This window comes from Elephas maximus, chromosome 7 (assembly GCF_024166365.1).
Source record: "Elephas maximus indicus isolate mEleMax1 chromosome 7, mEleMax1 primary haplotype, whole genome shotgun sequence".
NCBI classification, from domain to species: Eukaryota; Metazoa; Chordata; class Mammalia; order Proboscidea; family Elephantidae; genus Elephas; species Elephas maximus.
In genome coordinates this window covers 116,488,885-116,502,240 of record NC_064825.1, presented here as the reverse complement: position 1 = coordinate 116,502,240, position 13,356 = coordinate 116,488,885, and the positions used below count along the sequence as shown (strand labels likewise).

General features: G+C 36.4%; 1 protein-coding gene across 1 annotated transcript; it reads right to left on the bottom strand.

Moving 5' to 3' along the window:
* Positions 1-5,108: 5,108 nt before the first annotated feature.
* Positions 5,109-6,056, bottom strand: LOC126080517 (olfactory receptor 8K3-like). Its single transcript, XM_049891718.1, has one exon. The coding sequence runs from the start codon at positions 6,054-6,056 to the stop codon at positions 5,109-5,111; it is 948 nt and encodes a 315-aa protein (XP_049747675.1).
* Between the last annotated feature and the right edge of the window lie 7,300 nt (positions 6,057-13,356).

Genomic DNA, 13,356 nt, shown 5'->3' with positions numbered 1-13,356 from the left:
GTTGTGATGACCATAGATAAGTTCCATGAAAAAGTGAGTTTTAAAAGTGAAGACATTTTCTATGAGAGAATAATACTGAATTTTTATTTTCCTACTCTAGGGTTGAATAATTTCTATTGCTCAAATAATAAAATAATAGTTTGAGCTAATATTTATGTAAATAGACAGGCACATCTGGTTTTGTACTTTGCTGTCATTTCATATATTGAGCATGTTTGGTGGTATTTAAGTAATATACTGTCATACTAAATAGTTTTATTCTTCTCACCAAGAAGTTTATACCATTTCATTATTGTTAGTTGCCTTTGTACGTAGGTAAGACTGTCTGTAATTATAAGATGAACTTCTACTAGAATATGACACAGTAGAAACTGGGAGAAACATCACATGTTGTGGTGAAGGGCATGCCCTTCACAGTTCTAGGATGTGCCATTCACATATGGTAGAAATTAGAATATCACTCTTTCTGTAACTTGACTCCTGAGACTTCCCTACCTCTACATTTGTCTACACCTCTCCACCAGTTTATTCTTTCTCCAGGGAACCCAGCAGTACATGTAGTACCGATTTGTCAATTCTCTCAGCCCGCTCTGCTTGGTGGTAACTTTTTCTAATAGAGAAATTATACACAGGTAGTATTTGACTCTTCATGGGAAAGTTCAGTCCTTGAAGGAGGACATCGTGGATGGTATAGTTGAGGGTCAGTTAAAAATAGGAAGACCCTCAACGAGATGGATTGACACTAGTATTGCTAACATACCAATCATTGTGAGGATGGTGCAGGACCAGACTCTGTTTCGTTCTGTTGTTCATGGGAGTATCTGTGATCAGTATCAACTCTAGGCACTACACAACAAAAAGTGTTATTAGGGGTCGTTAAATATTTTAATGAATCACAGATTTTTTTATAACCCTGGTGGCGTAGTGGTTAAGAGCTATGGCTGCTAACCAAAAGGTCGGCAGTTCGAATCTACCAGGCACTCCTTGGAAACCCTATGGAGCAGTTCTACTCTGTCTTATAGGGTCACTATGAGTCAGAATTGACTCGATGACAATGGGTTTGAATAATATTTAACTGGTATAGCAAGACCCTCAGTATTTTCTTATCATTCTCTCTCTCTCTTTTTCTTTGTCTCTCTTATTTTCAAGGACTCCTCCAATGAAAAACTTGAAAAACTGTATTAGCGAATTAGACATATTTATTTTCTTTGAGTTGATGGATACCACTGGGTTGTGTGTTATTACTTTTGGTCCATATGATTACTGTGGTGAGAAGGAAGCTCTTGGATGTTTACGTTAATCATGGCAACACTCAATAGATTGCACATTTACTACTGTTTTTTTTTTTTTTCACATCTTAAGCTAAATAAATGACACAGCATACAATTCCATTGTGCCCTGCCGTCACGATTGCATGTAGGTCTTCTGTCTCTCCTTATTGTATCATCTAGAAATTCTTTTCCCAGGCATGTAATGAAACACTCAATAATAAAATGCATCTCTCAAACATTAGCTCAAGAAACAGGTTTTAATTTATTTAAACAAGAGAAACAGAAAAAGAAGAAAATGTCCGGTAGAGGGGCCTGATGGCTCTCATTGGTTCAATAGCTCAGAAAATCAAAGTTAATATATTTGGCAATCCCTTCTCCTTAAATTACATTCCCCCAAAATTGAAGTTCACAGGGTAACAAAGTCCAGGAAGCAGAAGACGGTGGGGAGTAAATGTTTTTCTCAAAGACCTCCCTTTTTAAGGAAGTAACATCAATCCTATCTCTATTTTTAAAAGGTGGCTGAACTTCTCACAGCAATAGTCTGCAAATTATTTCTTAAAATGGGGACTTCCTTGTTTATTTCTTTTTAACATCTTTTTTACTCAACCAAAAAACCAAACCCATGTCACCCAGTTGATTCCAACTCCTAGTGACCCTACAGGACAGACTAGAACTGCCCCCTAGGGTTTCCCAAGAGATACTGGCAGGTGCAAACTGCTGAGCTTTGGGTTAGCAGCTGAGCTGTAACCACTGTGTCACCGTGGCTCCTGTTCTTTACTACTTTATGAGAATTCCTGATATCAACCCATGGAAGTTTATTATAAACCTTCCCTGACTATGTCCTGTGTCCACCTTCTGATGGTTTTTCATTATTTACTTTGAACAAATCATGCGTCGAAATGAATCAATTAGCTTACTGTGTCAGCTTATTAATCATTATCTCTATTGAATTTATTTTCTCCCCCAGACATTGTCCTAGGCATTAGCTATTTTATGAACCCAACTGCTTTTTCTCTTCTTTTAATCTGATACTCTCTGTCATCTCAGGCGTGACACCATTAAAGCAGAAAATTAACATTAAGAAGTTATTGACACTAGTTGTTATGAACCTAGAACCTGGAACCTGGAGCTAGGTCATGTTTGAAACTTGTTTCTGTGAACTTGGACTATTTATCTACCATTTGTGAGTAGAATTTGGGTCATTTATTTACCCTCTCTGAACCTCCATAGTATCATCTAAAATGAGTAAATATTAATAAAACCTGCCTCACAGAGCTGTTGTGAAAATTAATTAAATCTTGAAGAATGACTCTGATACACCAGTCAATAAGTATGGAGTATTATTACCTGGATGTGCTCATTGTTGCTTTGGAAATCCCTGGACCACTCGCTGTGACTTGTCTCATCCAGCAAACCAGAGCCGCAAGTGGGAGTGTAGAAAGGCACCTTTATTTCCTTGTGCAAGGGAAGAAACAGTTGGGCCTGATGTTGCCAAGACTGCTCAGTGAGAGTGAGGCAAAAGGTTACTTTTAAGGGGTTGACAAGTGGGAAATTCATACAAGTTACAACAGCAATATTATTAAACTACTTAAGTGCAATGTGGTTTAAATGTAACTTCATGCATCATGTGTTCAGAACATGGCATTTAAACTCTACCCAAAGGTGGAGAATGTACTATGTATGAGGTTTAAAAGGATAACCTGAATGTCAACATGGTGCCTAAATCAGTTTCTGCCAGTTTTCTCTAGTTTGGGCAGAACTTAAAGAGAAGGGATCCAGAATTTTAATGTACAGCTGCTGGGTGTACCGAGCAAAGTAACCAGGATTCTAATGTAAAGCTAAGGGGAGTGCCAAGCAAGCTGCACAAATCAGTGAAATTTTCTGCAGCCTGGGCAGCTCTGTCTTATCATGACCATCCTCACCTTCTAACTGCTTCAACCTTTTTAAAAATATTGATGCTCATATGACAATATAACATGCACCTTCTCTTATATTCTAATGAGCTATTTTTATTCAAATTTCTTTGGTTACGTGAGGGATTTTATTTCATGATCCTGAGCCATGAAAACATTTAGACTCTAGTAGCTTCAATAAGAAGCTACTAGAGCCCTGGTGCGTAGTGGTTAAGTGCTACAGCTGCTAACCAAAGGGTCAGCAGTTCAAATCCACCAGGCGCTTCTTGGAAAATCTATGGGGCAGTCCTACTCTGTCTTATAGGGTCGCTATGAGTCGGAATCGACTCGACAGCACTGGGTTTTCTGGGGGGTTAGCTTCAATAAAATCCCAGAAATTTTAAAAAGAAAAAAATAACAATAAACATAAATACATGGAAAAATCTGAGTAGTAACATCGACCAACAATGTCCATGAGGTCAGATAACTGTATCCTTGTCACATAACAGACCTCACTTGAAATAGAAATATATCATTGTGCAAACCATACTATTATTTCATTTTGCCTCTCACAAGCAGGGTAAACAAAAGACAATAAAAATATAAAAAACACCACAGTGCGTGATAAATAATGACCACATATTAGGAAAGTCAAAAGAATGAAAGGCAGGCAATGAACTTAAGTCATCATAGCATATCCTGTTCCCCAAGGAAATACACAAAGAAATAATTGAACAAATATTTTTAAAAGTTTTTCATATAGAGAAAAACAACTCATGAAAGAAAAAAGGTAATTAAATAAGAATGACTAGTGGGGAAGGGATTCTAAACCTGGGAACTACTGTGGATGACCTCAAGAAACTTATATTTATTGGTGTGTATTCTGATCTAGGCAAAACGCATTGATTAAAAAGAAAGTCAGATGCAAAGCTGAACTTTTGAATTGCTAAACAGCAAGCTATGCTGAGTTAACAAATTCACATGGGAAAGTAAAGGCATCCATAAGAAAATGGAGCTCCAAGGTCTGGAATGGGGACATATGAGCCAATTTAGATGACTGAGTAATTCAAATCACTACACTACCCTGAGACTCATGGCAACCTGGCCAAATCTAATACCCCTCCCCCTCAGAAACTATGAAGGCTAAAACAGAAGGCAAGGGCTTACACAAACACACACATACACAAACACAAGTACTGACACTGCAAAGTTTATTCTAATAGTTGAAATAAACACCAGAATCATTAACTGTACTCTTGTACCTGGTACCTTTTCCCACTACCGCTCAGCTATCCACTCTCTTTGCTGATTTCATGGTTCCCAGCACATTCTCCTGAAGCTATGGTAGCGCACTGGGCCAGAGCTTGGCTGCCAACCAAAAGGTCAGCAGTTCAAATCCACCAGCCTTTCCTTGGAAAATCTATGAAGCAGTTCTAATCTGTCCTATAGGGTTGCTTTCAGTCAGAATCAACTCAATGGCAAAGGATTTTATTTATTATCACATTCTCAAAAAACCCAAATTCACTGTTCTTCAGGAGCTTCTGACTCATAATGACCCCACAGGACAGATTACAACTGCCCCATAGGGTTTCCAAGGCTGTAAATCTTTATGAAAGCTGATTATTTCTCTCAGGGATTGACTGGTGGATTTGAATCATTGACCTTTCATTTAGCAGCCAAGCACTTTAATCACTGCACCACCAGGGCCCCAACACACTTTTCTCTATGATAAAATTCACTTAATTATTATATTTGTATTCCATCTCTTAACTTCAAGGAAGGCAAAGGTTTATACTGTTTTGTTCATCAATGTATTCAGAAGAGTGACTGACACATAAGATATTTATAAATATATGTGGAATATATGTGTGCTTGCTGAACCCTACGGAGGCACACAGACAAGGTTTAAAACTCATCATGTATTTCATAGGAACCATGTAAAGAATCAAACAATAGAAATGATGTTGCATATTTTTTTCCATATTCTACGTAGGGCATATTTTACATCTTTGTTCCTCAAGCTATAAATCAAGGGATTCAACATGGGCATAACCAGGCTGTAAAATATGGAAGCCACTTTATCAGCATCAAAAGAATGACTGGATTTGGGCTGCATGTACATAAAGACTAAAGTCCCATAGAACACTACCACTACCGTCAGGTGGGATCCACAAGTGGAGAAGGCCTTGTGTCTACTCACAGCTGAGTGCATCCTGAGAATGGCTACAAAAATGAGCAGGTAAGAAACAAGAACTATTAAAATGGATGTAATCAAATCAAGAGATGCTAAGATGAGAATGATCAATTGAATTTCATGTGTGTCTGAGCAGAGCAAAGATAACAAGGGATTAGTGTCACAGTAGAAATGACTGATGACATTGCAGCCACAGAAGGATAAATTAAAAATCTTTATGGTGACCAAAAGAGAAACAAATGTACAATAAAGATAGAGGATTGTCACCAATATCTGACACACCGTTTGTGACATGATGACTGAGTAGAGCAGAGGGTTACAGATGGCAACATAACTGTCATAGGACATTGCTGACAGAATGAAAAGTTCACCACTTATGAACAAAACAATGAAAGCGAGCTGTAGAGCACAAAAATAATAGGAGATTGTATTTTCATCTACAACAAAAATGACTAGCATTTTCGGTCCCACAGCTGTTGAATAACCAAGATCAGTGATAGCCAGGTGTCTGAGAAAAAAGTACATGGGAGTTTGTAGCCTGGAGTCCATCTTGGTGAGGATGATGATGCCCAAGTTGCCCACCACTGAGATCAGGTAGATGATGAGGAACAGCCCAAACAATGGCGCCTGCAGCTCTGGGCGTTCTGTGATTCCCATCAGAACGAATTCATTCAGCACTGTTAGATTGTGTTTGTCCATCTTGGTGTATCAGGAAACCTATTCTGGATAGAGACAACAGCGTAGTCAATAGGTTTTATGTAGCACCATCAGTAGATTTTTAGCATACAAAGGCAATATGCTAAATGAATAAGATAAATCCAAATAAATACAGTTATTTGAAATTAAACCTGCCTCCCACAAATAAAGCATAGACACTTGAAGATATAGAGAGAGAGGAAGAAAGAGGGAAAGAAAGAGAAATCTAACTTGTTATCAGTTGGGTAATATTTGTTCCCCAAAGAACATTTGTCAATGCTTGAGACATTTTGGATGTCACAACTAGGAGAAGAGTACTACTTGTACCTAATGGAAGCCTGGGATGTTATTAACATTCTTTTATATGCAGGGTAACTCCACGCAATAAGAAAATTTTCAGTCCAAACTGTCACTATAGCAGAAGTTGAGAAACCCCGTAGTAAACACAGTAATAGAGATAGACACAGATAAGGACATAGGTGTATGTGTACGTGTAAATGTAGATGTGCATGTATGTATATATATATATATATATACATACACATATACTTGTGCATATACACAATACACACACACACATAAACACGATATATGCACACATACATATGCATGCACATATACATATACACAATACATATATATTTATACAAACATATACATGTACATAGCTGGGATTCCTTGTGGAGCACTGGATAAGACCTTGGCTGAGAACCCAAAAATCGGCTGTTTGAATCTACCAGTCTTTCCCTGCAAAACCTATGGGGCAGTTCTTTTCTGTCCTCTAGTGTCTCTATGTGTCAGAATCAGCTTGATGGTAACAAGTTTGTTTTTTTAATGCATATAAATATATGAAAAAAAAATTTAAAAAGTTAAAATTTTTAAGTGGTAGGTATATGGGTGATTACTAAACTTTCTTTTTTTTTCATTTATAAAATGACATTTACAAAATTATACTACAAATGTCAATTTCATTATAAAAATTTTAAAGGGCAAATTCACAAAATGTGTGGAAAAATTTAATATGCTTTACTTCAAAACAGAGTCCTATAAAAGCCCTTGTGCCATGGGTGGTACAGACTGAAACAACACACTTGACAGGTATTGAACACATGATTAACAAGGAAAATCTAATCAATCATGGTGGGGATTATCTGTCTTTATACAGGGAAATATTCTAGGTGCTAGACCCATGCAGATATAGTCTCTGTTATACCTCCATTTGTGAGTTATAAAGCAAGATACCTTAATTTCTTCATTCACATCTGCAAAATGAACACTTCCCTTCAAGGTTGTTGGAAAAATAAATGATGATTAAACGTTTCAGTGCATTTAAGGTATCGGGATATAAGTCTCAAAAGTCAAGGATATAATGGTGTTGTTTTTAAAATGATGACAATAATTTACATGAAAGGACTTTTTTTTGCATATGTATACATGAATCGTTCTAGTTGACCTAGCTTCTATGTCGGGGTTATGATGATGAGTAGGTTGAGTAGTGTGTTATCCACATAACTGACCCCAGCTCTTCTCTCCCCCATCTTCAACTCCAGGACTAAAATTGGACCATCAGTGTGCCAAGCTTCTGGATTATACATCTTCTACTTTACTTTTTTTTTTTAATACATTTTAATATAAGTTGATGGACTGCTTACCTAAAGCTCTGCAGTTCCAAACCACCAGTGGCTGCACGGGAGAAAGATGTGGCAGTCTGCTTCCATAGTTATTTACAGCCTTGGAAACACTTTGGGGTCACTCTTGAGTCAGGATCACCTTAACAACCGTACCTTTGAATATAAATTTACTTAAAATACATCCTGCCCTAGGAGCAGCTTCTTTATAACTAACATATACTAAGTTGTTTGTCATCAAAGTATCTAAGATAGTGAGAGGAAATTTGAACAAATTGGAAGAAAGGGAGTTCATGTCATTGATTTTATATAATGAAATGTTGTTAAAAAATTCCATTTGGATAAAGAAATCCTCTAGCTTAAACTATTATATAGTACTTAATTCATACAAACAAATATATTTAAATTAAAATGAATAATACATATCCCTAATATATGACAGGTTTAAAAAAAAATGCCAGAGAAGGATGAGGATGGCAGTTTAAGGTAAAAGAATTAATGGTTTGAAATGATATTACTTACAATGAAAATAGCCAGACCAGCAGCCTCTGAGTTAGAAATAATCAAGCAAATAGAAAAATACAATCATATCATATTAAATAATAAAATGGTAACAGGAGAAATACACTATCTCATATAAAACATTACTGAGAAGGCTGTGACCCTAAATACACACATTGTTAATGTCAGAAAAGAAACTATTGGCCTCTTTCCACCTAGAATAAAGTGGAATGAAGAAAACAAAAAAAGACTTAAGGAAGCAATTAGACCAAAGGACATATGGCCCACATGAACCACAGCTTCCTCTAACCTGAGACCAGAAGACCTAGATGCTGCCTGGCTATGACTACAGACCACTCTGCCGAGGATCACAGTAGAAGGTCTGCGGCAGAATGGGAAAAAAATGTACAACAAAATTCAAATAAAAAAAAAAGGACCAGACTTACTGGTTTGAAAGAGGCTGGAGAAACCCCTGAGACAATTGTCCTAAGACAATCTTCTAACGTGAAACTATAGACACTGCCAGTGGCCACCTTTGAGCACAAATAACAGACGGGGCTATTAAATTAAACAATAAAATCTGTGAAGAATGTGCCCCTTAGAACTACCAACTACGGGAGACCAAAAGGGCAAGAAGGCGGGAAGGGACAGGGAAACCTGACTAATGGACACAGAGAAGCCAGGAAGGAAACGAGGAGAGTGTTGACATATTTTGTGTAAGAAGTTTTACTGGAAAATTAATTTGCTATGTAAACTTTCACCTAAAACACAATAATTTTTTTTTAAAGAAGTTCAGAATTGGGTATCAGTATTACAATTAGGAGATCAAGTATCATCAATGAATGCCATAAAAGCAAAGTAAATCTTGTTTAGTTGCAATGATGAAAACCCAGTAAAAACTGCTGGAGGAAAAAGGACTTGTATTTGTAAGTTCTGCTTTTCCTATAACGTAAGGGAAGAGAAGAGGACTTCCTGTCAAAAGCTTTGGAGTTTCATGGAGAGCTCCAAGTTATTTTCCATAGTTTACTATCTTCGTTGAGTATCTCATTCTCCTTTTATAAAGCTATCTTCCTTGAGATAATTATATATTATTTCTGCCAGATTGTACCGGGAATTGAAGAATATGGTATATATTATGCAATCATCATAAAATTGGGTACTTACAAGTTTCCCAAACTGTTAAAAAATTGCTTTTCACATCTCAACATGAGTTGTGAGATAGAAATTTATTTCCTTATCAAGAGAATAGCAAAAATATACATTTATACAGTTATTTAAATATGCATTATATATTAAATTACACTTAAGAGTAGAGCCAGCTTACTATAACTAAGGATTTGAAAGGACATCAACATTGGAGACTGAATACTGTAGCTTCATAATTCTGCTACAGTATTTTTAATACTGCATATGCTTCCTTTACTTTCATATTTGAGCTCTATTATTCACATAATTAGGCCACCTGGGTGGCAAAAACAGTTAAGTACTCAGCTACAAAGTGAAATGTTGGGGGATTGAATCCAGTCAGAGGCGCCTTGGAAAAAAGAAAAATCTACTTCTGAAAGTTCACAGCCATTGAAAAACTATGGACCACAGTTCTCTGATGCACACAGGATAGCTATGAGGCAAAACTGACTCCAGGACTTTTTTTTTTTTTCTGTTACTTTTTTATTCATATAGTTACTTATATAAAGTAAAAATATCATTTAGACATAATGATGAGGCTTCAAATACGAGCATTTAGCCTCTGAAACAAAGAGTGACTGTTTGAAAAAAACAATAATGATGTTAAAAAAAATAAAGGGAGAGAGATCCTAGTCTCAGGTACTATTGAAAAGTAGAATGCACACAGAACTGACTCAGAAATCCTAATATTTTGCAATGATTTTGCCATTGAATAAAGGTGGGACCCTGCAAGTGTCACTGAAAGGTTTCAGGTATTGGTAAAAAATGGAAAAAGTCTGTCTTTTTACCTGCAATGAAGCCTCTGTTTTGACTCCCCCAAGTGTTTCCTAACATGGCAGAGTGAGAAGAATTTATGGCATTTTTTTTTACCCTTGGAGGTTTTCCCTGAGGAGATGCCAGGCAATTTAGTGACTGTTCCTGAAGCATATGAAAGCTTAACAAGATACCTGGAGTGGTTGTTTAACTGTCCAGGACATTTTGTGTTCACCGGTGACCAAATTTTTATTCTAATAGTGTGTATGCAGGTCTATGTTTATCTAGTTCATATGGTCTTGCGTTTTACTTTGTTAACATTCATTTTACCACACAGGGACCTGGATTAATATTCCCTATCTGTAATCTGTAAAACAGAACTGTCAATATTCCCCATTTCTACAGTGGCCTCTCCACATGGATGACAAAATGAAGTTGTCCTTAAACACTTTCTTACTACATTATTTAAAAGATTTAAATGGAATAAAAGTAATGCATTGTGCACGTGTGAGGTATCACTCCCTCATTTTCTGTCGTTTTTCTTATTGTTGCTGTTACTGCTATTTTCAAGGTTTTTTCTTTTTTCCTTTTTCACCTCATAAACACAAATGTTACCCTTGCTTCTCATTTCCTAGTCAATTGCCATCATGTGTTTATGTTTTTTGCTTGTTTGTTTTAGTTTCCATTATTACATTTCTATATTTTATGTTTTTTCATTCTGTCCAATCTTCATTCCAAAACTTTTTTCTCACCTTAAGGCAGGGATTGATGTGCTTGATATAATGTTCTACCATAACAACATACCGTTTTAAAGTGTGATAGTTTGCATAATGTTTCATTATGAATATATACTTACCGTGCAATAAATATTTTTGCTCCATTTTGTCATTGTAAATATTTATAATGTATCTTTTGTGACTTTTTTTTTTTTTTTTTTGCTTATTTCTCCTATATAATGACATGTATGTGATGCAGTGGTTAACAGTCTGGCTGTTAACCAAAAGATCGGCAGTTCAAATCCACCAGGTGCCTCTTGGAAGCCCTGTGCGGGAGTTTTACTTTGTCTTATAGGGTCATCATGAGTCAGGTTCAACTGGACAGCTTTGGATTTTGTTTAGTTTTATATATATAAATAGGAAACCCTGGTGGCATAGTTGTTAAGTGCTACGGCTGCTAACCAAAGGGTTGGCAGTTCTAATCCGCCAGGTGCTCCTTGGAAACTCTATGAGGCAGTCCTACTCTGTCCTACTGGGTTGCTATGAGTCGGAATCCACTCGAAGACACTGGATTTGTACATAAATAAAACACAAAAAACCCAGTGCCATCAAGTGGATTCCGACTCATAGTGACCCTATAAGACAGAATAGAACTGCCCCATAGAGTTTTCAGGGAGTGCCTGGTGGATTTGAACTGCCGACCCTTTGGTTAGCTGCTGTAGCACTTAACCACTACGCCACCAGGGTTTCCTAAAGTTTATATATACATATATTTATTTATAAAACGCATTGCTAACTGAAATGTTGGCTGTTTGAACCCACTAGCCTTTCCAGGGAGAAAAGACCTGGCCATCTGCACCCATGAAGATTACAGCCTAAGCAACTCTATGGGACATTTCTACTCTGTCCTGTACATTGCTGTGATTTTCAACTGACCAGATGACATCTAACAAAACAAAAATTCTTGAATGGTACATATTTTGTTGCCTCCCACAGAACATTGTCTGACTTTACTGCTTCAGGTAAACAAGTTTCTGGAGGAGGACATGATATTTGGAGAACGAGAGGGCCAACGAGAATGGGGGAAGCCCTCCATAAGCTGGACTGACACAGTGGCTGCACCAATATACTCGGACATACTAACGATTGTGAGGCTAGGACAGGGCCAGGCAATGTTTTCTTCTGTTTTACAGAACGTGACCATGAGTTGGAGTCACTCAGTGGCAGGTAACAACTGCCTTTGGTGATTGACTTTTCACTTCACACGATTCTAATGAGGTCCATTCACGCTGTTGAGTGCATCAATAATTTGTTCTTTTTTTACTGCTGCACATTACTTCATATATGGACTAAAAAAAAATGGATTTAGTACAGTTTAACTACCCATTCACCCATAGAAGGACGTTTTGGGTTGTTATCGGTTTTATCTATTATAAGTAGTGTTTCTTTTAACATTTATGTAAGGACTTTTGTATGAACATAAGTTTTCATTTCTGTGGGATAAATGTGTAAGTCTGGGATTTTTTAATTCTGACAAAGTCCGATGTACCCATTTGTATTTTTCATCCATGTATTTGCATGTACCAATAATTCAGTAGTTTTTATGACGGAGTGGTATTAACTTGTTGGAAATACTACAATTTATTCATCCATTCTCAAGTAGATGAACATTTGGGGTGATTCCAGTTTTTGAGTACTACAGATAACCTTGTTATGGACATTTGTGTACATGTATTTATAGGGCTAAATGCTGTCATTTCACTTATGAGTAAATTGATTAAATTTTAGGGTAAAACTATGTTCAGCTTTTTAAGACCCTGATGCTTAAAAGAAATTATTTTTGTAAGTATTTTCATGATTTTAATTTTCCACAGGCAGTTTATGAATGTTCCATTTCCCTCACATAATTACTAAACACCTGATATTCTAACAGATGTATAGTTCCATCATCAATGTTTTAACTTGAAGTTCATTGATAAGTGATGAACTGGACATTTTTAATGTGCTTATTTGCCACCAGAATATGCCCTATGAATAAATGAATTTTTGTTTTTATGATCATTTTCGTGGACTGTTTTCTTTTTCTTATTTTATCATTGATATTATTTTTGAGTTTTGAGTCCTATCTCTGTATATACTATGGAGATCTGGTGAAAAAGTTATTAAAGATCTGGGTGGCTCAAACATCCACTGAAATGTGGCATAGATTTGGTAAGAGGGGATTTACTGGGGTTTTTTTTTTTTTTTCCTGGTCTTACTGAAAGTATTTAATCTTTCACACCATGTGTGATGGTAACTGCACGCTGTTCATGGGTGTCCTCTTTCGGTTTGAGAAAGCTCTATTTTAATACTAATTTTATCAAAGTTTTATCACATTTATTGAGACTTTTAAAATGTTTCTCTACATCTATGTATATGGCATTGTTTGCCATTTTATTTGTTATTATGATAAATGTCATTAATTGATTTTTTTTTTAATGGGAAACTATCCATGCTTTCCTGGGGCACACCAAATTAAGT

Excerpts from the sequence above, each read along its gene's own strand:
- LOC126080517 (XM_049891718.1), bottom strand. The coding sequence starts at position 6,056 with ATGGACAAACACAATCTAACAGTGCTGAATGAATTCGTTCTGATGGGA.